This window comes from Budorcas taxicolor, chromosome 3 (genome assembly GCF_023091745.1).
Source record: "Budorcas taxicolor isolate Tak-1 chromosome 3, Takin1.1, whole genome shotgun sequence".
In the NCBI taxonomy this organism is placed as follows: domain Eukaryota; kingdom Metazoa; phylum Chordata; class Mammalia; order Artiodactyla; family Bovidae; genus Budorcas; species Budorcas taxicolor.
Window position 1 is genome coordinate 3,803,267 of NC_068912.1, and position 23,453 is coordinate 3,826,719.

The 23,453-nt window shown below is 45.4% G+C and overlaps 1 protein-coding gene across 1 annotated transcript; it reads right to left on the reverse strand.

The window, feature by feature from the left end:
• Nucleotides 1-489: 489 nt before the first annotated feature.
• LRRC52 (leucine rich repeat containing 52) lies at nt 490-21,592 on the reverse strand. Its single transcript, XM_052638256.1, has 2 exons — nt 20,971-21,592; nt 490-815 (listed from the first exon to the last, which is right to left on the reverse strand). The coding sequence occupies exons 1-2, from the start codon at nt 21,590-21,592 to the stop codon at nt 490-492; spliced, it is 948 nt and encodes a 315-aa protein (XP_052494216.1).
• Nucleotides 21,593-23,453: the final 1,861 nt, after the last annotated feature.

Here is a 23,453-nt window from a genome sequence, read left to right on the forward strand (position 1 = left end):
ATAGACTGATTCCATTCCTGTCTGTTCTTGTCATTTCCTCTTGTGTTTCTCTCCATTTGATTCACATTAATGTTGACTACTCCTCTGAACCAACTTGTTGCTCTTCCAGGACAAATCTTTTAAATCTTATATTTCTCAGATGCCTCCCCCCAGCACTTAATTTAGGGGCAGAGTAAGGTGCTCATCAGACACAATATGGCCCATTTTCAGGGTGGGTTTCCTCAATGTTTAGATGCCTACAACAGCGTCGCTAGACTTTGTTCTACCCCATCCTTCTGAGCTTGAGAAATCGTGCTTGGGTTGGTTGAGGAGAAGAAGACCAACCTGTGAAATGACCACCAAACATTTTATTTATTTTACCTTAATAGTACTTTACCATAATAGTAGGCTTTCATTTCTAAGATAGCGCTGAGGGGTGGGAAGCGGAGGGCAAGACGGAAGGCAGGAGCCTGGGAAAGTTGCGTCAGACAGCAGCATCAGCCTCTGCAACTAAATCAGCTGAGGGAACCCATCAGGGCCCGAGTCCACCCTGCTGTGAAAAATCCGCCTGCTGACTTCCACCCTCTGCTCGTCCTCGTTCTCCACCTCGTCCTTGCTCGACTTGCGGCACGCGTTCTGGTAGAGCACGGCACACACGCCGGTCAGCCAGGCGGCCACGGTGCCTGCGCAGAAGATGCAGAAGCTGATGAGCAGCAGGAAGATGTAGTCCTGGAGATCTAGGTTCGTGATGCACATGTACCGGAGCGGGTTCCCCACCTTCGTGATGGGCCATCCTGCCAGCTCTGTCGGCTCCACGCAAGTGGCATTTTGTTCATCTAAGAGGAAACACACAGCAGGCAGAGTGCTGAAACAGAACTCCTAGGCTTGTGAGGCCAATCGGGACCTGGAGTGATGGGCTGGACTCTGGCTACTCAAAGCGTGGTCTGGGGGCCAGCGGTACCGGCGTGACGGGGACCCCGTGAGAAATGTGGAATCTTAGGCAGCACGCCCAGGCCTTCTTGAATCAGAATCTGCATCTTAACAATATCTCCAGGTGATCTGTGGGCATAGTAAGGTTTGAGACTGCACCTGGACTGCTTTTTGCCCCAGGTTTAGCTGCATTCACGTAACCCACTCCAGTACTCTTGCCTGGAAAATTCCATGGACGGAGGTGCCTGATAGGCTACAGTCCATGGGATCTCAAAGAGTCGGACATGACTGAGCAACTTCACTTCTAGCTGCATTCACATCACCTCCTGAAAATAACCTTTGCTTTTTAAGGCTCTTCAAGGAATGGGAGACCACAGAAGGAGCTGGGAACTTGGAAACTTCAGCAAGATGGTCATGGGGTGTTGACACTCTACAGAACTCCATCAGTGCTTGGCACCTCTTGCTCGCCTTCCTCATCTTACCCTCACCTTCCCCTCCACCTTGTCCCTTTCCCTTCTCCTGTGCCTGAGCCCAGCCAGGGATCACTAAGGCCACCCAAGGTCATCACACCCCACTTAGGAAGGACAGGATTCTCTGGAAATGCCTCCTGTGTGTTCTCTACATCCTCAACCTGGAGAAATCAGGAATGAGCTTCAGGGCAAAGAGACAGCCAATATGGAAAGCAGTTCTGCTTCTGTGATGCTGTTGGCATCACTCATGATCAACATGAGTCTCAGTCCTCTTTAGTGGCTGACTCAGTTGCCTGGCTCCTTCTCTGAGCACCTCCCCACACCAAGCAGTGTGGACTTCAGTATATAATAGAAGTAAAGGTGGGTCATGGAGCCAGACAGACTAGAATTCAAACCCACTGTCACTAATTTTGGAAACTTCAGCAGGATGTCTGATACTGTCTTTGAATCCCATTGCCTCATCCTATAAAGAATAACTGTATCCATGAAATTAAAAGACTCTTGCTTCTTGGAAGAAAACTTATGACCAACCTAGACAGCACATTGAAAAGCAGAAACATTACTTTGCCTATAAAGGTCCATCTAGTCAAAGCTATGGTTTTTCCAGTAGTCATGTATGGATGTGAGAGTTGGACTGTGGAGAAAGCTGAGTGCCAAAGAATTGATGCTTTTGAGCTATGGTGTTGGAGAAGACTCTTGAAGATTCCCTTGGATGGCAAGGAAATCCAACCAGTCAATCCTAAAGGAAATCAGTCCTGAATATTCACTGGAAGGACTGATGCTAAAGCTGAAACTCTAATACTCTGACCACCTGATAAGAAGAACTGACTCATTAGAAAAGACCCTGATGCTGGGAAAGATTGAGGGCGGGAGGAGACGGGGACGACAGAGAATGAGTTGGTTGGATGGAATCACCTACTCAATGGACATGAGTCTGAGTAAGCTCCAGGAGTTGGTATTGAACAGGGAAGCCTGGCATGCTGTAGTCCATGGGGTCGCAAAGAGTCAGACACAACTGAGCAACTGAACCGAACTGGTAAAGAATAACATCTATTCTCAGGGTAATAAAGAGGATTTAATCGGCACAGGTGAGCAGGTGAGCTACTGTACACAGCAGTGCACACAGTACACTGTACAAAGAGCTTCATAGGCTGCTCAGAGCTCTGTCGTCAGCCCTACATTTTTCTAGCTCCATATACTCTGCCATGCTGATGCTGAGGTGCCTGTGTGCAGTGTCCAGGGGAAAATATCCAGCAAGCATTAGATAAATGAGTTTCCATTCAGGGCTGAGATTAGGGCTTAAGACAATTATGATCAGAATTATAGTAGCAGCTGATATTTACCAAGTTCTGCCTACATGCTAAGTGATATGCAAATGCTATCTCATTTAAATCTTACAAGAATGTTGACACACATTTTCATTCTTGTTTTTCACATCAGGAAACTGAGACTCAGAAAAGTTTCCTAACCTGAAGGTTCTGGATAAATTGCATGATTTCAGCAGGGAACAGGAGACAGAAAACCTGGACTTAGCCAAGTGGGAGTCACAGAGAGAGACTAATGCGGGGAGAAGCTTCCCCCACAACAGGGCAGGAACTCCAGGCTGTGCAGTGGTAGTAGTGAAAGTCACTCAGTTGTGTCCGACTCTTTGGGACCCCGTGGACTATACAATGCAATTCTCCAGGCCAGAATACTGGCGTGGGCAGCCTTTCTCTTTTCCAGGAGATTTTCCCAACCCAGGGATCAAACCCAGGTCTCCTGCATTGCAGTCAGATTCTTTACCAGCTGAGCCGCAAGGGAAGCCCAGGCTACGTAAAGGCACTGATTTCCTTGATGAAATCAGTTTGGACTGGAGCTAGAAGCAGGAGAAATAGGGAAAGGAATACAGAGGTGAGCTTACTGGGAGGCAGCTGGCTCTGGGTGACTGGAACGAGCTGCCCAGGCTGGCCATTAAGTCCTCTCCAAACTGGACACCATTGTGTGAATGCTGGTTCCTGGTCAGTGCCCCTAAGTGAACTTGTTGGTTACTTTCAGGAAGATGGCCTGATGTTTGTAATGCTACTGAGGACTCGCTCTTGGTTGAAGTTTTAGTCACCGGAGGAGGAAGCCAGCAGGGGGCTGCCGCATCGACTGTTTGCAAAGATTACAGAGGAAAGGAGAGGAAGAAGCTCCTCTCTAGAATGAGTGTGAGACAGAGGCCCTGTGGGTGACCCAGGCCAGCTGGAGAGGAAAGGGGCCTTGGGCTTCCATCTCAGGGTGCTGTAAAGGGTCAGGAACGCAATTATGTCTCAAGACCTCTCTCTAGTCAGCCTGGTTCAAGGACCTCTGGGGCTTTTCCAGGAGGCCCAAGCGGAGGCTGGTGAGGTGAGGGAAGGCTCCTGCAATCTTTAGGAATTCTAGCAAGACAGGGCTTAGATCACCTGCCCAACTGCCAGAGACGCCACATGGGAATATACAAAGAAAGATGTATGAGAAAGCAGGACATGGGACTCTGAGGGTCTGGACTGTGCCCAGTGGTGGGGGCAGAGGGGTTTATCTCATTCTATTTTTGAAAAGATTAGGCTTTCAAATCAGGGTTTGGGCGGCAGATATGAGACTAAACATTAAATGCGTTATTTCCCCATTTTGGAGCATTACCTTGAAAGGAGCAATTAGACAGCGATTTTAATGCATTGTTAGGCTGCTTTTAAGTGAGGGATGTGGGTGGTTCGGTGGAGAGGGTTTTCCCTCCGCTGCATTCCCTCTCCCCTCTGCACTGCCTGTCACCGCCAAGGTGTGAGTGCTCCTCACCTCCCAGCAGGTCTGTCTCTACCATTGCCAGTTCCCCAGCTCTGGACCGCTGCACACACTCCTGCCAGATTCCCCTTCTGCAAGCTTGGCTCTTGCCAGTCACACCAGAGTTCAAATCCCTGTCTGACTCCCCCGCGGGGCTCAGGATAACACCCAGACTGGCTGGTGTTCAGAGCTCTCAGCATTGCCCACCATCCCCACCTTACTTCTCAGTTCTCCCAGTAACTCACCCTTATTCTAGTCACATTAAGCTCTCTGTGCTCCTTGGTTGTCTCTCCCCCTTGCCTACAGCTAGCTTTGTTACACTGCTCTTTTTGCATCAAGTATCTCTTCCTCCAATTTTTGCATCATCAAGTCCTTCGTGTCCTTTAAGGTCTGATGTAAATGCGTCTACTTCCAGGAACCCTTCCCCAGCCTCTTCATCCTCGTAGTTCAGAGGATACGTTGTGATTATTCCCACTGTGGACTCTTGCATCTCCTAGTATCATTCTTACTGCACCTGTCACGTTCTATCTTACGTGGTGGTTATTTGCTAGAAAAGCAAAGCATAAAAAAAAAAGAAAGAAAATTTGAAACAGCATATTTTTTAAACAGATTTTTTTGATGTGACCATTTTTAAAGTCTTTATTGAACTTGCCACAGTATTGCTTCTGCTTCATGCTTTGGATTTTTGGCCAGAGGGACGTGGGATCTTAGCTCCCTGAGCAGGGATCAAAACTACAACCCCTGCAAAAGTCTTAACCACTGGACCTCTACGGAAGTCCTGCAAAATCATCTTTTCTCTCCTACAAGACAGACTTTTAGCTCTTGAAGGCATAAACCATGTCTGATCATTATCATTCTCGTTAATAAGAGCTAATATTCCTTGAATTACTTGATTTTTAAAATTTGGGGATTTTCTAGCACTGGTTTCATTATTCAATTCTAGTTCAATTCTACTATAGTCAGAAGCATACTTTTTCTGATTTCAGCCCTTTGAAGTTTATCAAGAATTTTCTGTATAATAGAGTCAGTTTTAGTAATTTTTGCATGTGCACTGAAAAAATGCATTGTCTTTGTTGAATACATTGTTCTATGTATGCCAACGAGTGTGCTTTTATACCGACTGTCTACGTCTTTATTGACTTTTCATCTTTTTGGGCTTTTTGTTACCTTTATTTATTGTCTCAATTACTATTAGCCTAGCACCCAGTCCAGTGTTCTTGCCTGGAGAATCCCAGGGACGGTGGAGCCTGGTGGGCTGCCGTCTATGGGGTCGCAGAGTCAGACACGACTGAGGCGACTTAGCAGCAGCAGCAGCAGTTACTGGGAAGTATGTTAAAATCATGTTATGGTTGTGCACTTGTCTACTTCTCCAAATAGTTCTGTCAAGTTTTGCTTCCATATTTTGAAGCAATGTTCTTAAATACATATATGACTGTTACCTCTTTCTGGTAGATTTACCCTTTTCTTTTGGTTAGTGTCTGTGTTGCATATCTTTCCCCATCATTTTACTTTTAATCTTTCTGTGTTCCTATATTTAAGGTACCTTTAGTAAGCAGGATGCAGCTGGGCTTTGTTCTTCATTCAATCTGGTAAACTGCATTTTAATCAGCCCATTAACATTTAATGTTAGACTGATATATTTGGATTCACTATTGTTTTCCATTTCTCCCACTTTTTAAATGATCCTAGCTCTCTATTATTTCATCTCCCTCTCTTTAAAAAAATTTTTTTTCACTTTGTATTGGGGGATAGCCGATTAACAACATTGTGACAGTCTCAGGTGAACAGCAAAGGAACTCAGCTAGACATACACATGAATCCATTCTCCCCCAAACTCCCTTCCCATTCAGGCTGTTAGGTAACATCAGGGTGAGTTCCATGTGCTATACAATGGGTCCTTATTGGCTCATCTCTTCTTTAGCTTGTTAGTCATGCATTCTTCTCCTAGTCTAGTAAGATGACTTTAGAGTTTATGGACCTATCTGCTCATCTTGGAGTGTCTTATATGTTCTAGGAGTCATTTAAGGTGCTTCACGAAATTAAACTCTACTGTTGAGCACCGCGCTGGGTGTGTGTGTTAGTCACTCAGTCGTGTCTGACTTTTTGTGACTTTATGGATTGTACCTTCCCAGGCTCCTCTGTCCATGAAATTCTCCAGGCAAGAATACTGGAATGCGTTGCCATTCCCTTCTCCAGGGGATCTTCCCAATCCAGGGATCAAGCTTGGGTCTCCCACATTGCAGGCAGATTCTTCACCTTTTGAGACACCAGGAAAGTGCCCCACTAAGCAGTTTTAATTATTCCCAGGCTACTGAATGAATAAATTGTTCATCAATTACTCCTTTTCTGGCTTTCTTGATCCCCTTGCCTCTGAGAAAAGGCTACCAGGCACTGTTATGTATGTTGCACACTGCACAATCCCAGGGCTTTCATTCACATTACAAACAAGTGAAGGTTGCTAACCCCCATATTATCCCTTCCTCAGCTCCACTTCATAGGTGCAGAGCATTTGCCCCACTTAAAGTGCCTAGGTACAATTACAGGTATCATTAATGTTTAAATTCTCCCTGCAAATAGTTCCTAAGGAAACATAAACCACACGCTTCTTTAGTTCCTCACGTGGCACATTGCTCACAGGTGGAAAACCTGTCTGCCAAAATCAACACATGAAGGGAAAAGTTTCAGGGACCCAGAACCACACCTGGTAGCATAGGAACTGAGGAAGCCTTGCTTCAGAAAACCAGCTTGAACCTGGTGGCTTCATGAGGACCTGCTCTTTTTCTTAATCCACAAAAGTGACCACAGTTCGGCAGTCTGCTCGGCTCTCCAGATGAGCAGGCTGCTCTGAGTTCCCTGGACAGTCTTGCTCAGGAGCTGCCTGGGCTAAGTGGCGGAGGCCAGCCTCCAGGTGATGGCCATGTAATGGGAGAGGATGCAATTTGCAGACTTCAGTTACACCGCCCCTTGGAGGACAAATGCCAGTTTCTATCAGCCTAAGCACTCTGTGGTGAAAGTTTCCAACTGGAACCTAGAGAAAGGCCCAGTTCCCCCATTTGTCCTTATTAGGCCCTAGTTTGCCTGAATATCATTAGATGTTCAGTACTTTTTCTTTTTCTTTTTTTGTCCAGCTAAATGATGTATTTATCGAGGAAGTGGATTTGCTATGTATATATCTGTCTGCTAGATTACGGACTCCATGAAGACATGGATTTGTGTTCACTATTGTGTCCCCAACATCCAGAGTACTGCTTAACACACACTAGAGCTCAAAGTATGTTTGTTGCGTGGATTAAATATTTTTTGTTATTAATGTCCCTTGGGGGAAATGTTATTGACATAAGGCTTAGTCGGAGGAAAGAGAACTTGGGGTGATAGAAGGCCATAGATGGGCAAGCTAACCTCATACCATCTTGGACTATTCTACACTAGGCTAACACCAATCCCTGCTTATCTTGTGAACATTTAGGGATAATTCAGTGAGCTAAGGGATGTGAAGTCTTGGAGGAGGCAGGGACAGATGGTGTCCAAGACAAAATGAAGGGTAAGCCTTCAACTGTCTTCTGAGAGTGGAGAAGGAAATGAGGGTAAGTGTAGATGGAGATGGGGGTGAGGAGACAAGGGCTGCAGGCGTGATATCAAAAGGTAGCTACTGTTCCAATCACTGCTTGAGAACTGTTTGAGAGCAGAGACCCTATTTGTTCACCTGTATATCCCTAGTGCTAGCACACAATAGAGCCTTGATGCTGCTGCTGCTGCTGCTGCTAAGTCACTTCAGTCGTGTCTGACTCTGTGCGACCCCATAGACAGCAGCCTACCAGGCTCTGCCATCCCTGGGATTCTCCAGGCAAGAACACTGGAGTGGGTTGCCATTTCCTTCTCCAATAGAGCCTTGATAAATATCTGTTGAATGCATACAGGAGAAAATGTGTGGCTTATTGGCCTAATCTCATACAGTTCAGTTCAGCTGCTCAGTCATGTCCAACTCTTTGTGACTGCATGGACTGCAGCATGCCAGGCTGCCCTGTCCATCACCAACTCCTGGAGCTTGCTCAAACTCATGTCCATCAACTCAAGATGCCATTCAACCATCTCATCCTCTGTCGTCCCCTTCTTTTCCTGCCTTCAACTTTTCCCAGTATCAGGGTCTTTTCCAATGAGTCAGTTTTTCATATCAGGCAGCCAAGGTACTGGAGCTTCAGCTTTAGCATCAGTCCTTCCAGTGAATATTCAGGACTGATTTCCCTTAGGATTGACTGGTTTGATCTCCTTGCAGTCCAAGGGACTCTCAAGAGTCTTCTCCAACACCACAACTCAAAAGCATCAATTCTTCAGCCCTCAGCTTTCCTTGTGGTCTAACTCTCACATCCATACATCCATCCATACTGCAAAAACCATCTCTTTGACTATACAGACCTTTGCCTGTAAAGTAATGCCTCTGCTTTTTAATACACTGTCTAGGTTTGTCATAGCTTTTCTTCCAAGGAGTAAGCGTCTTTTTATTTCATAGCTGCAATCACCATCCCAGTGATTTTGGAGCCCAAGAAAATAAAGTCTGTCACTGTTTCCATTGTTTACCAATTTATATGCCATGAAGTGATGGGACCAGATGCCATGATCTTCGTTTTTTCAAAGCTGAATTTTAAGCTGGCTTTTTCACTCTCCTCTTTCACTTTCATCAGGGGGCTCTCTAGTTCCTCTTTGCTTTCTGCCATAAGGGTGGTATCATCAAAATATCTGAGGTTATTGATATTTCTCCCTATAATCTTGATTTCAGCTTGTACTTCATCCAGTCCAACATTTTGCATGATGTACTCTGCCTGTAAGTTAAATAAGCAAGGTGACAATATACATACAGCCTTGACATACTCCTCTCCCAATTTGGAACCAGTCTATTGTTCCATGTCCAGTTCTAACTGTTGCTTCCTGACCTGCATACAGATTTCTCAAGACGGTCTGGTATTCCCATCTCTTGAAGAATTTTCCACAGTTTGTTGTGATCCACGCAGTTAAAGGCTTTAGCATAGTCAATGAAGCACAGGTAGATGGTTTTCTGGAACTCTCTTGCTTTTTCTATGATCCAACAGATGTTGGCAATTTGATCTCTTGTTCCTCTGCCTTTTCTAAATGCAGCTTGAAGATCTGGAATTTCTCAGTTCACATAGTGTTGAAGCCTAGCTTGGAGAATTTTGAGCATTACGTTGCTAACATCTGAAATGAGTGCAATCGTTTGAGCATTCTTTGGCATTGCCTTTCCTTGGGATTGGAATAAAAACTGACCTTTTCTTGTCCTGTGGCCACTGCTGAGTTTTCCAAATATGCTGGCATATTGAGTGGAACACTTTAATAGCATCGTCTTTAAGGATTTGAAATAGCTCAGCTGGATTCTCATATAACAGTTCTTTAGAACTCATGTTTTTGGCTTTGCTGTGCAGGACTTGTTTCTGATGGAATTTGAAGGGAACACTATTATATTTTGCCGTACTATGAGGGGGGCTTCCCTGGTGGCTCAGCAGTAAAGAATCTGCGTGCGATGCAGGAGACCTGGGTTTGATCCCTGAGTCTGGAAGATCCCCAGGAAGAGGGCGCGGCAACCCATTCTAGTACTCTTGCTTGGAGAATCCATGGACAGAGGAGCCTGGCAGGTGGCAGTCCATAGGGCTGCACAGAGTTGGACATGACTGAATTGACCAAGCAGCAGCAGCAGCAGCACCCTATGAGTGGCTCAGAGAAGACTCCCTAGAGGGGAGTCTGGATTTCACCATATGGCAGCCCAGCACAACCAAAGCCAACTGGCCAACAAGGCCCCTTCTTAGACCCTCATGCATGGTCCTCTGAGTATTTCTAGTCCCGACATTGGCCCCTACTTTTGCCTCCCTAGAGCTCCTTTCTCTCATCACCCAGATGTCTTCCCTTGATGGAAGCCAGGCTCCAGCAAACTACAATCTGTGGGCCAAATCCATCCTGTGGCATGTTTTGTATTGATAAATAAAGTTTTATTGGAACACAGCCATGACCATTCATTCATGCATTTTCTATGGCTGCATTCATGCTACCGAGACAGAGTGAGTAGTCACAACAAAGACCCACAAAGCTGAAAGTATTTATTTGTCCTTTTTTTTTTGGACTTTTTTAATTGAAGGATAATTGCTTTACAGATTTTGTTGTTTTCTGTCAAACATCAACAAGAATCAGCCGTAGGTAGAAAGTGTGTGCTGACTCCTGGTCTAAAGCATCCTTGGCTTTGGATGATTTGGGCTTGGGCAGTACAGTTCTGAAAACAATTTTTTCCCTTGCATGAAGAGTTCATATTTTGGTAAAGTTTAAGCCTGATTCATAGGCCATTGGAACACTACAGGAACAAACCTTGAAGTCTAGCAAGTTCAGCCTGATTATTCCTGTGCTTTAAAGTTGCTTCGACTACAGGACTGGTCTTTTGTATAAGCAGTTGTAGACGAGCAAAGTTTACAGGTAGAAAGACCCCTTTTCTTCATAACATTTCTCATGTGCTTCTCAGTGCCCAGAATTCTGTCAGCAGGAGCTTCACTTCACTGATAAAATAAGGCTTAAAGTGTAAAGTCCTCTGGAAAAGAAGCCAAAGACTTAAGCCCTCCCATGGGGAACCCCTGCTACTGACTTTCTGTAGCAGGCTATGATGGGGGGAGAGGAGCCAACTGCATATCAGACATGGGGGATGGTACCAGGCAGTTCTGGGAAGCTAATTTGTAAACCCTAGTTGGCTCTCAGTTTGGCCTAGAGCTGGACCTTGTGAATAACTACCCATCTTCTTGGAAAAATTCAGATAGTGGACCGTTATCATCCTCATGGATAAGAGGCAATTTAGAAAAGCTCAGTGGTGGAAGGGCAACACCATTCACCAGTCGCCCAGGCAGAGACTTGGGAGTCCTTCTTGCTGCCTCTCTCACATCCCATAATTCAAGCCATGAGCCAGTCCTGTTAGTCTGACCTTCACAGTATACCCCGATTCTTACCTTCTCTGGACCATTACCTGGGGCCAAGCCACTGTTCCCCGCTGCCTGAAAACCGAGGCAGCCTCTTAACTCAGGTCCCTGCTTTCCCAGCTCTCCATCTAGCGGGGGAAGGCAGCTGTACATCATAGATCGTGTCACTTCTCCACTTAAAACCCTTTCATAACTTCCTGTCACATTTGGAATAAAATCAAAAGCTTCTCCATGACCTCCAGGTCCTATATGATCTGGCCTTTGATTTTAATCCTCATCTCTTACCTTGGCTACACTCTTTTTCAGCCATACTAACCTTCTACTACGTCGAACTTATTCCGCCCTAGGGTCTTTGCATTTGCTCTTACCTTTGTTTAGAAAGCCCACACCACTCTGTGTCATATTTTCTTTGCCGATCCCCTCATTTTATTCAGTTTTCTGCACTTCTTAATTTATCCTTTGATATGTTGGCATTCCCCAAATCTTCTGTTCTTACCCTGTGATCCTCTCATTCTAAGCATCCTTTGTTTGGTTTTCATGATCACCAGTGAGCTGATGATTCCCAAACATATATTTTATTCTCTATTCTGAATTTCAGGTCAAAACATCCAAAAGCCTCCTGTCTCACAGAGAGCTCCCACTCAACACATTCAAGATGGGACTTGGCTTCTCCCCAAGCCCCTTTACTACTTTCTTCTCTCAGTGGAACCCACTCCAGTACTCTTGCCTAGAAAATCCCATGGACAGAGGAGCCTGGTGTCCATGTGGTCACAAAGAGTCGGACACGACTGAGCGACTTCACTCACTTCACTTTCTCAGTGGAGCCCCCACAGTTGTCCAAGCCAAAGCCTGGGGAATTACACTTGATTTTTTCCTTCCCTTTATTTCCCACATCTCATTGACTTTTTATTCACTCAAATATTTTTTGAGAACTTTCTCTGTGTCTGAAGATTCAGACCTGCTCTTTGACCTTGCAGACCTTCCTATCAGGGAATACAAGTGTTAAAGAACACAAACCTGTTAATTACTTAGAATTGTGCCCGGAGTCACAAAGGGAGTACAGGGGACCCTGAGGAGGTCTGGCTCACTCCCAGGTCCTGTTGTGTCTGCCTTCTGAACAGTTTCTTCTATCTGTACCTCTTCATTCATGCCTCTGCAGTAGACTGCCATCCTCTCTTGTCTGAATGCCCACAGGAGCCTCCTAGCTCTGTATTCATCTTGCCTGCCTTCCAAAACTTCTCAGGATACATTGCATGTTCCCTAGAAAATCATTCAAAGGCCCTAGATGGCCAACACCCCATTTCTCTTTTCTAGCCGCATCCACACTTTGTTGGATTTCTTTCAGGTTGGGGAATTCTTCATCTCTGAGGTTGGCTGCTTTGGCGGCCTTGTACTGTCTCCTTCCAGGGGCCTGAATGGTGTTGGGTGACCAGAGGGGCCATGCATAGAGGTCTGGCATTTCTGACTTTGAGGGGGCTTTAGATCACCTACTCTCAGGGATTCCAACTGGGCTGAGTTAGAGAGTGTATGAGAATCACACAAGGTCCTTCCCAAACTGAACAAGCCTGCCACCTCCATCCCTTCTCAAATTTTCTGGATCGTTTGGGGATGACTGACCCAGTCGCAGCCCTCTCAGCTGCTTCATTGCCCTCGGGAGGCTGCTTCTCCGGCTCTCAGCAGAAGGGAGCCACAAGGCCAGGGTAAGGTGGGAGAGACGTGCTAGCACAGCAGCTGACAGCCTTGGAATGTCTGCTGCCCAGCTGTTCCCGCTTTTGGTGTCTGGTCTTTATTGCAATCTCCCTGATGGAGGAGATGGCTTAGCATTAATAGTGGAAGGGTGTGAAGACCTGAATTCATTCTGAAAATCTAAGTTTTGGCACAGTTGTAGATGACTTTGCACTTGGCGGGTTGAAATGGGGCCATTATCCTATTACAGCAGCCTGGAATACAGGATAAAATAGCCTCAGAATGAAACTAAGATGTTCTCTGTTCAAAATGCCCTCTAAATGACTGAGACCTGAAGCAGGGCATGACCCAGCCCATCTGCTTCCTGCAGATGTCCCCAAGTGGCTTTATCCCCCTGCCTTGGTGGCACTCCTGCCTAGACTCCTCTTTTTGACTTGTGGACCCCACCATTGGACTAAACAGGACTGCCCACGGACTATAATTTAAGGGCTGACACAGACAGACCTTCTGTCCTGAAACTTACCCCCATGTCTATGCTAGTAGCCTGTCACTTTCTGCGTTCTCTCTGGTTCTGTTTGTTCCCTGTCGCATTGCAAATGCCCCTTGAGGGAGACATATCAAAACATTATTGGCCACCAACATCTCATCCAGTGTGCCAGTCGCCTAGTCGTGTCTGACTCTTTATGACCCCATGGACTGTAGCCCCCCAGGTTCCTCTATGGGATTTTCCAGGCAAGAATACTGCAGTGGGTTGCCATTTCCTTCTCCAGGGGATCTTGCCAATCCAGGGGTCGAACCTGGGTCTTCTGCGTTGCAGGCAGACGCTTTACCATCTGAGCCATCAGGGAAGCCCCCAACGTCTCAGTGTAAATCAAGTTATTCACTGGCTGAAGCAGCCACTGCAGAGCTAGAGCCCAGGTCACTGCCATCAGGCTTCTCGTAGACCCCGCCCCACAGCTCACGGGGTCATCGTCTCTGGACAGGGAGCCTGGGCTTCTTGAACTCATCAGCGTTTGAGAACGGCTGGTGGAGCAGTCCAGGCATGGGAGCAAAATTCAAGGCACTGAGTCCCTGGAGGGTGGAGGCATTGTTCTAGCCAGTAGAGGGTGTTTCAGACAGGAGGTGGGAGAATGCAGAAGTTACAGATTGCATTTCCTAATTGTGTGACCACAGTACTCATCTCTAGGAACATCTGCGCCTCAACACTAACCCATTGTGTACTTGCCCATCTGGGACCCTGTCTGCTGACCACTGCTTTCCTCTTCCTACATCTAAGGGCATCTTATCTTTCTATTTAGGTCCAAGGATTCTCATGGAGTGTCTACTCCCGTTTCCTTATTTCAGAGACAAGTGACACTCAGAGAGAAAATGACTTGCCACCCACATCATACATTGACATGATTGAGATCAGAACTCCTGGCTTTCAACTGCATTTTCCCTCTCTTGTATCCCTAGATTTGTCTTATTAAAGACAGGAGTCATGACTTCTTTCCCTGTGATAAAGCACCCCGACATCAAAAAACAATGTTAAGCATATAATAAACATACAATAACTGTTTCAGAGTTGAATGGACTGTGATGTACCTGATAGTAAGGAAATATCATGGCATGGGGGTAGACACTTAACTTGGATGTTAGAAGATCTCCATCCTGGGCTGGGCTTTATAGCCACTTACCTGAGAGGAGGCTAAATTCTAAAGTTCCAGCTTAAGCATCTTATGTTAAAGGCGTCCCTGACCAGTCATAAATATGGCTATTTAAATGAATTGAAATGACATGAAATTTAAAATTTGGTCCTCAGTTCTACTAACCTTATTTCAAGAGTTTAATTGCCACGTGTGGCTGGTGGATACTGTGTTGGACAGACTTAGACCATTTCTGCTGCTGTAGAAACTTTTGCTGGACAGCGCTAGACTATGCTTTGAGGGTGTGCAGGCAGGGTGCGGGGATGTAGGAAGCCAGACTTGTTCTGTCCAGGAGCTTAGAGCTGCATGAGTTTTTGAGAGCATCTTCAGAGGCATTCAACTCTGTCCTACTGGGGAGCTCTATCCTGGGAAGAGCTCAATTTCCATGCTCACCTTCAAATAGCATTAATGACTGGAAAATTACACTTCTGGCCAGGACTTAGGCTTTCTATTTGCTGACTTGAGCCAAAAAGAAAATGGAATCTGTGAATCTGTTTTAACTCTGTATTGATCAGAGCATCCGGGGAACAAGCACACTTCAACTCACTTCTGTTTCTGCTATGATTTTTGTCTTTGGAAAGTGAATACATGAACTCTTTGAGAACTGGGCAGTTTCCAGTGCATCTGGTGAGTTTATCATTGAGGGTTTCCTTTAATGAAGACTTTTGATAACAGCACTAAATCTCTGGTCAGTAAGGGAAAGTTTCAATGCTCCTACTAGCTGTAGCCTTGTGATGAAGCAAGGTGAATGAAACATTCAACCTCCTCTATGGTTCCTCTGAGGGGGCAAGCTGCAGTACGACATAGGGGGAGAACACATTATTGCCCTCATATCTTTTAAGACCACTCCATGTCTTTTCTGGATCTTGGCTTCCTTCAAGGTTCCCCACTGTTTCAGAGTTAATCTTAGTTAATTGTATTTCCTAAGAAATCGCTCTTTCCTCTGATGTGAAAGTTGATAAAAGCTTGTTGTTGTTCAGTCATCCAGGTGTGTCCGACTCTTTGCGACCACATGAACTGCAACCCGCCAGGCCTCCCTGTCCTTCACCATCTCCTGGAGTTTGCCCAAGTTCATGTTCATTGCATCTGTGATGCCATCCAGCCATGTCATCCCCTGATGCCCTCTTTCCCTTCTGCCCTTGATCTTTCCCAGCATCAAGGACTTTTCCAATGAGTTGTCTATTCACATGAGATGACCAAAATAATGGAGTTTTATCTTCAGCATCAGTCCTTCCAGTGAATGTTCAGAGCTGATCTCCCTTAAGATTGACTGGTTTGATCTCCCTGATGTCCAAGGGACTTTCAGGAGCCTTCTCCAGCACCACAGTTCGAAGGCATCAAGGGGCACTTGTATTATTCTGCCCAGGAATTTATGTATCTCTCACAATCCTTTTCAGGATTGGGGCACTTTGGGGGATCCAGAAGGATCTCTAATGGCTAATGGTAGCCTCATGGTAGGCAGTGGATGGGGAGAGCCTGGGACAAAAGTTCTATTCAATACTCTTCAGATGAAAAAATACACCATGAAGGTGACTTCTTTCTCCCAAGGCCATGTCTACCCCTTGGAGGTTGGAACTGACCTCCTTGACTTCATCCCTTGAAAGATGCCTGCATGTCCATACCTGTTCCTGGAAGTGGGCTTGTCTTTAAGGTAGAACTTCAGTTCTAGACTCAGATGACTCAGGAAGAATCCCTTTACTGATGCGGGTCCAGCCCTGAGTCTCATGGTCCAGTTGAGACCATGCCTTTATTTGAGATTCTGTCCCCCTCTCCGCCCCCTGGGTCTGAATTCCTGCATTCATAAGTCATCCAGTATCCAACTCCCTCCAGGATTCCCTCCATCCCATTTTCTCAGGGATGAGTGTCCTGAAACCTGCTGCCCACTTTCTCATAGCCTATTTATATGCCCACATGCATCTGTACAGGCATGTCTCCTGGACAAGGCACACTCTTCTCCAATACCGCCTAGCCTTGCTGAAGTCCACTGCTTGTCCCATTGGCCACCTGACTGATAACTGGTACTCTCTCCATACCTTGCACCTGTCCTACATCTGCCTACCATTCATTTATTGAAGGTTTATGCTGTGCCAGTCTTAATGCTAATGGAAGTTCATAAATGTTCTCATTTCATCCTTGTACCATCCCTGGGCAGTTGGGTCTATTATTAGACCTGTCTGAAAGATGAGGAAATTGAAGTGCAGAGAGGTTAAATGAATTATCTGATTTCTTACAGATACTAAGTGGCAGGGCTAGGTTATGATTCCAGGTCTGTTTTGCTCCAGAACCTGAGCTCTTAACATTGGGCTTTCCTGCCTACATGGTGGCCATCCTTCACCACCTGCAGCTGAGACTGTCCCAAGCGCTTGTTCTACCCTAAAAGGCACATGCTTGCCTTCTTTGTCCTGCTCTGTCCAGTGAGCTTAGTTCTGGTGTCCCATTGGACCATGGGACACATATGTGCAGGTGGCTCATAGTCACACAAGTCTCTGTACATAGTTCCAGGCTTTTTGGCTAGTTATCTCCATGAGCACTTGTTTGGGACATAATAAATATTTAAATGAATGAAAGGATGAGCTGAGTGGTAGCATGGAAGCTCCTTGCTTCACTGCCATGCTCTTCAAATGGTCTTTTTAATAAGTCACTTCAGTCATGTCTGACTCTGTGCGACCCCACAGACGGCAGCCCACCAGGCTCCCCCGTCCCTGGGATTCTCCAGGCAAGAACACAGGAGTGGGTTGCCATTTCCTTCTCCAATGCATGAAAGTGAGAAGTGAAAGTGAAGTCGCTCAGTCGTGCCTGACTCTCAGCGACCCCATGGACTGCAGCCCACCAGGCTCCTCCGTCCATGGGATTTTCCAGGCAAGAATACTGGAGTGCGGTGCCATGGCCTTCTCTGTCAAATGGTCCACATACTATAATTCTGCTGTCATAGTGACCTCAATACTGTACTGCAGGCAAAATCTCCAACAGTAAGGTTTGGTATTCTCCCTGCGTCTAAAATGAAACCCATCTTTAAGTTTGATTCTCCTTTATAAACAACCAGGTCATTCAGCTTATTTCATAGAAATTTTTCCTATATCCTAAAATTTGGGCACCTGGGGAAGAGATGTGATACCATTCAAGAGCATGTCAAAGATTACCATTTTGATAGAAACTGTGGTGTAATAGGTGGGCTAAAAGTCGAGAGTTCAGCTAGAGTGTTTGTAAACAGCAAAGATGCTTTCACCTAACAGAGCCATGAATCATCATATGAGAGTCACACAAATAAATGTCTTCCATTACGTTGAGGTCTGGCTAAAGGACGAGGGGAGCATTCAGTGAATTCTACTGTGTGTGTTTTCAACTCTATGTGTCTGTGTTTGTTCATGTGTTGGTGTGTATCTGTGCATTTTTATACGTGTGTGTGTGTCATGCATATGTAATATGTGGTTGAGTGAGTATGTATATACATGTATGCATGTTTGTGTAGATACAGTTTTGTGTTTGCATACGTGCATGTATGTATGTGTTTGCACGTGTGTGTGTGTGTATGTGTGTGTGTATGCACGGGAAGGGAGAACCAGACTGAATAAGGCGCAAAGGAGAGCAAACCCTGAAGTCAGGTTTATTCTTTTAGAGTTTGGGTAGATTGGGGTGAAACCTTGGATTGGAAGGGAAGTGCAGGCATATTATAATGAATCTATGATGGCTTGGGCTTATTATCCCATGAAAGTGATCTTGGGTGAGTTCCAAATGTAGACAAGACATGAAGGTGAAATTTAGGTGCTGTGGCCCTACGCTTATGGCATGGCTTATTTATTTATAACTGAAGTGACTTATTGGATTGTAGTTATATAATTTGAGGACTTACGAGATAGCAGTCGTATAGAAAAAGACTTGAATTTGAAATCAGGAAGTTCAAACCACTTTCCTGACATTTAGTAGCTGTGTGACTTTGGGTGAACCAATCTATCTTCTCAACCATGGATAGGGTCAAAAATACCTATTCTAGCCTCTTTCCATAGTTTTAGGGCACAAAATCTAAGAGCTGGTATGAAACTCAAAGAAAAGAAAATGAAACTGCATATGTTAAAAACTTCAGTAGCTGCCAAACCTGATACAAAGCTAAATTCTTCTATGCCTGGCCTGGGGTTCACTGATACCTTTAAGAAATAATAATAGTGAATCGGGGCAGTGGGACTATATTTCTGCATGAAGTGATCTAACCAAACAGCAGAGTGAGATGAGCAGATTTGCAGTTTGCATGTGTGTGTGTGTGTGTGTGTGTGTGCTGGGTCGGAGACTTCCACTGGAGAGTGGATGAAAGATTTGTCTACCTCAAAAGACAGACTCTTCATTCATGAGAAGCTTATGAGCTTGACAAGATAGACACCAGCTTCTGATGTTTTTGAAAACATGTAGTGAAACAGATTCAGTTTATAATCCTGTTCAATCCTGGATTGAATTCAGTTAGAGTCCAAGTAGTTAGTCTGAAAATTCTGAAAAGATACAACTTTAAAAGCTAAAATTCTGATTAAGGGAGATACCTAGGAGGTGAAGTGAAAGGCTTTGGGACTCGGGGAGAAGCCAAGCTCCTTCACACTTTTCAGCAGGGGGTCCTCCTGGCAAATTGGCAATTTCTGCTCAAGAAAAATGTGTATGAATGGTGGGGAGGGAGCAAGAGAAGATGATGCTGGTCCACAGGCTAGTTACACGAACATTGACAGGAAGAATCCCATCTGGGAACCACATTTAATGTATGAGAATAATTAATATTGACCTTCTTTTAGAGAGCTTTCTAGAAACCACCACAGCACCCGTCTTGAGAAAAGCAGAAGACATCATCTCTGGAGAGGCAAGGCAAGCGACCCAAGAAACTGCTCCTGTATTCTTTTATGATCAGTACTGTTACGAAAATGGTCTGACAAAGCTTGTTCCTTTTGATTCATTCTAACTTGAGTTGGCTTAGATGGTAAAGGGTCTGCCTGCAATGCAGGAAACCTGGGGTCAGGAGGATCCCCTGGAGAAGGAATGGAACCCACTCCAGCATTCTGGCCTAGAGAATCCCATGGACGGAGGAGCCTGGCGGGCTACACCCCATGGGGCTGCAGAGTTGGACATGACTGAGCGACACGCACAATTCGAGTTGAAGTGCCTGGCAGCAGGGCCAGGTGCCTCAGGCACAAAATTGAAGGAGATACTTTCTCTTGGTGCCATCTTCAACTTTACATCCTGGGAGCCCCAGTTTTGCATCACTTGCCCCATCATAGTACAGCCCCTGCCTGGAAGACATTTAGCAACAGACCCACTTAGAAAGCCAGGAGGACACGTTTTTACTTGCTCTCATCACCCAGTTCCTTCTCCCCCAGTGCCCCTTAAAGCTTGGCATTTTGGTCAGGAATCTTTCTAGAATATTGCCACTTGGACTTAACGGTGGAAACTTCAGTGGGACATTTGTGAAGCTGGTGTATGAAATTATTTTCAAAAACACACACACAGGGAAGGCAGAGAAGACATGGTTCTGATTGAGTTTAATTACATCAGTGGCTCCAAGCTTTCTGTGAGGGGCTCATTATTTCACACTTATCCAAAGCTCTGGCTTCCCTGGGTCAATGTGATATTGGTGGTGTGGGGAATTGAAGGATGAGAATGGGACTCTAAAGTCACTGAAAAGAAGAAGGGATGAGGCACCAGAGTGCCCCAGGGACCATGGCAGAGCCGTGGGGACAGTGGACAGAGTGGCAGCAACTGGCTTGGAACTCTACCAAGTAAGACTTGAGAGCCTGCCTGTGAGTTCGGAATCTCTCTGCTTGACACGTGGGCACTGGTGGCCCATTCTCCACTCATTCATGCTGTTCTCTCCTTCCTTGCATGTTAGCATCTGAACACAAAGGAGATATCAAAGCCTTCTCTTCTCCTCCCTCTCTCATTCATGTCTAGGTGGCTCAACTGTCCCTCCTCCATCTCTATCGAACTTTCCTTTCTATGTATCCTACCACTGGATTTTCTCCTGGTTAGGAATGACTGAATTTACTTTTAGATCCTGGAAAAGTCAGTCACTGAATTAAACAGATTAAAATAATTTACCAAGGGAATTCACTGTCCTTGTATTACTTTATCACTTTGCAGTTATAGTACATTATCATTTCCACTCATATCATCTCATATTGACAGGACACGCTGTATGTTTGGTAATATTATTGTCCCCACTTTATGGATCAAGAAACTGAGGCTCAGAGAAAGTGAGACTTCCCCAGCAGCAGCTGAGTAGTAAGGGCTGAGTGTGGGAGCAGAACTCAGCCCTTTGGATAACTATTCTAGAACATTTTCTATTGATCCTTATTGCCTCTCCAGTCAACCCAAGGATTCTGCAGAGCAATAAGAATACTTTCAATCAGCTTTACCCAGATTTCTCTCCCACACTAACCACCTTTTGACTTCACCTTTTCTGGAACCAGTTCCTCCTATGCCATCATATCTCGTCCCCACACGCAATCAAGCCCTCACCTGGATAGTTCAGATGGGACACTATTAAGTAGATGGTGAAGTCCAGGAAAAAGCAGTTGCATTTCCAGGGGTTTCCACTCAGATACAGAGTCTGGAGTGTTATGAGGTTTTGGAAGGCAGCTTCATCCAAGGTCTGCAAGCCGGTATTTCTGAGGTCCAGGTATCTCAAAGAGCTGGTGTTGGCAAAGGTGTACTTGTTAAGTGATAACAGATGAGGGTTGTTGGAGATATTCAGCTGCAGCAGGTTGCTGAGCATGGAGAAACTGTACGGGGAGATGAAGGTTAGATTGTTGAAGCTGAGGTCAAGGTAGATGAGCCTGAAGACCCCAACAAAGGTATAGTCCATCACCTCCTGAATCCTGTTCTTCTGGCAGTCCAAGTAAACAAGGTCACTGAGGAGTCCTAAGTTCATCGCTGGCAAGAAACGGATCTTGTTATCATTCAGGTACAGCCTCCGGGTGTTCAGGGGTATGTCAGAGGGGTATTCAGTTAACTGGATCCCTGTGCAGATCACTTCTTGGTCTTGACAATGACAATTATTTGGACATTTTGACCCCGATACTAGTACCATTCCGAAGGAAAAGAGTAACCACCCCGGCCCACGGCCTGAAGCAAGGGACATAGTAAGTCGCAGCGACTACCCTCCTTCCACTTTCCAGCGGGCGCTATCCCTCTGATCAGAAGGCTGCGAGGGGCGGGGTGGGGCGGGGGAAGGGCGCTGGAAAGAACTGTAACACTCTAGCTTTGTGCAAAGCAATTTTCCATTACAGGAGAACTGAACAGAAGTTGAAACGCGCCAGGCCGGGTGCCCCACCACCCGGCTTGGTGGCTCTGCTGGTTGCTCACTCCCAGACTGCTGCTGGAAGCCTGCCTGCTTGCCTGCGTTTGCAAGTGAAGGGGAGCCAGGGGAGAGCCACGTGGCAATGAAGTTGCCAGCTGACACCTTTGTGATGTCAGCAGCTTCCGGAGACTGCCCGGGGGAGGGAGGGAGAGTCCTGACTCTTCTGGGTTGTGTGGGGGTGTTTTGTGTAACTTGGGAAGCTGGCTGTCCTTGGGGGAGTGGGTGCCTGAAGCATGGGAGGAGGGGGGGAGCTCCCTATCAGCTCGCCAAGGAGGTGCAGTGGATTAGACCGGATTGGACCCCGTAATCCGCAGGCCATAGCGGGATCACAGAAATCTCCAACGCAACTCCCTTTTTTACTGCTGTGAAAAGTGACCTGTTTGAGGTCAGTTCTCACCACGGGTCTCTTCCCTGGGTATTGAGTTTGGCTAGGTGCCATTTTTGGCGGTGTTGTCAGAAAATGGGAAAGGGTCAGGAAGCAGGGGGACTCTTTTGAAATGAGGCAAGGGAAGTTCCCTGATAAGGTTGTATTCCCAGTTTGCATACAATTCTGTCTGCATTTGGAATATATATGTGTACTAGTATTAAAAGCTTTTTGAGCAAGTATAAATAATCCCCCTGAAACACCCAAATGTATAAAAAATTCTGAATGTAATGATATAAACTTTTCTTACCATTTATATTTATATTCTAAAATAGGGTGTCACTAATGCTCTAGTGTGAGTTTATATCCATTAGTTACTTGAGGGGTGATGGTAGGGGCTTTTTAAAAGGGAGGGATGGAGAGCCTGAAGCTTAAGAGTTAGGATGTATCATCCACTCTACAGAAGAAGGCACACTGGGCAGAAACAAAGGAAGCATCTCAGGAATTAAAATTTTTATTTTGGAGAAGAAGGAATCTCATTCTCTAAAACATTCATATATAACATAGCTTGAATATTAATAAGGCAATGAAACCTATATTTAGCTTAGAACAGTGCCTGGCACCTGGTATGTAATAAATATTTATTGAATGAATGATGCGTGAATGTCTCTGATGGTCTGCTTCCTTTTCTTGTTTCTCTGCCAAGAGAGAAATTAATAAACTCAAGTGGATCTGTGGCTGGTTAGCTAATGCTTGATTGTGTTTACTTACTCAGCATTTCCGGGGTGACTGGCCATGAATTAAGATGATGACTTTGGTGTGTTTACTGAATTGAAAGTGACCTTATTTAAGCAGAAATTTCAAACACTTAAAATAATAACCCAGATGATAATTGTACTAATTGAGGCAGGAGTTTATTGATAGAAGCATCACCCTCTCTTTATAATTTAAAAAAAAAAAATTCCTGGCTAGATTTTACGTGATTGCCCAGGAGAGGAATTCGGTACATGAAGTCTAAGGAGAAGAATTAATTTCCAAAGTGGTTGTTTCTTTTGGGGGCTGGGGCAAAGGTGTAGCTTGATGGTGGTGTGTGGTGGGGATACTTTCTTCAGCTGGGGCTGTGTGTGTTGTGTTTCCTTTTAATGGGAGATGATCGCTGAGTGGCCTATCAAGGCTCATTGAGTGGAGTGTTTTTATTGATGTTCCATCTATTCTTTCTTTCTTTAAAAAAAAAAATCTTCTCAATGCTTTTTTTATTTTAAAACTTTTTATTGGAGT

Bases quoted from the DNA above. Each gene is read 5' to 3' on its own strand.
- LRRC52 (XM_052638256.1), bottom strand. From the start codon at position 21,592: ATGTCCCTTGCTTCAGGCCGTGGGCCGGGGTGGTTACTCTTTTCCTTC. The intron at 816-20,970 runs GTGAGGGCTTGA...GTTTCCTCTTAG, and splicing joins GTCCCATCTGAACTATCCAG to ATGAACAAAATGCCACTTGC.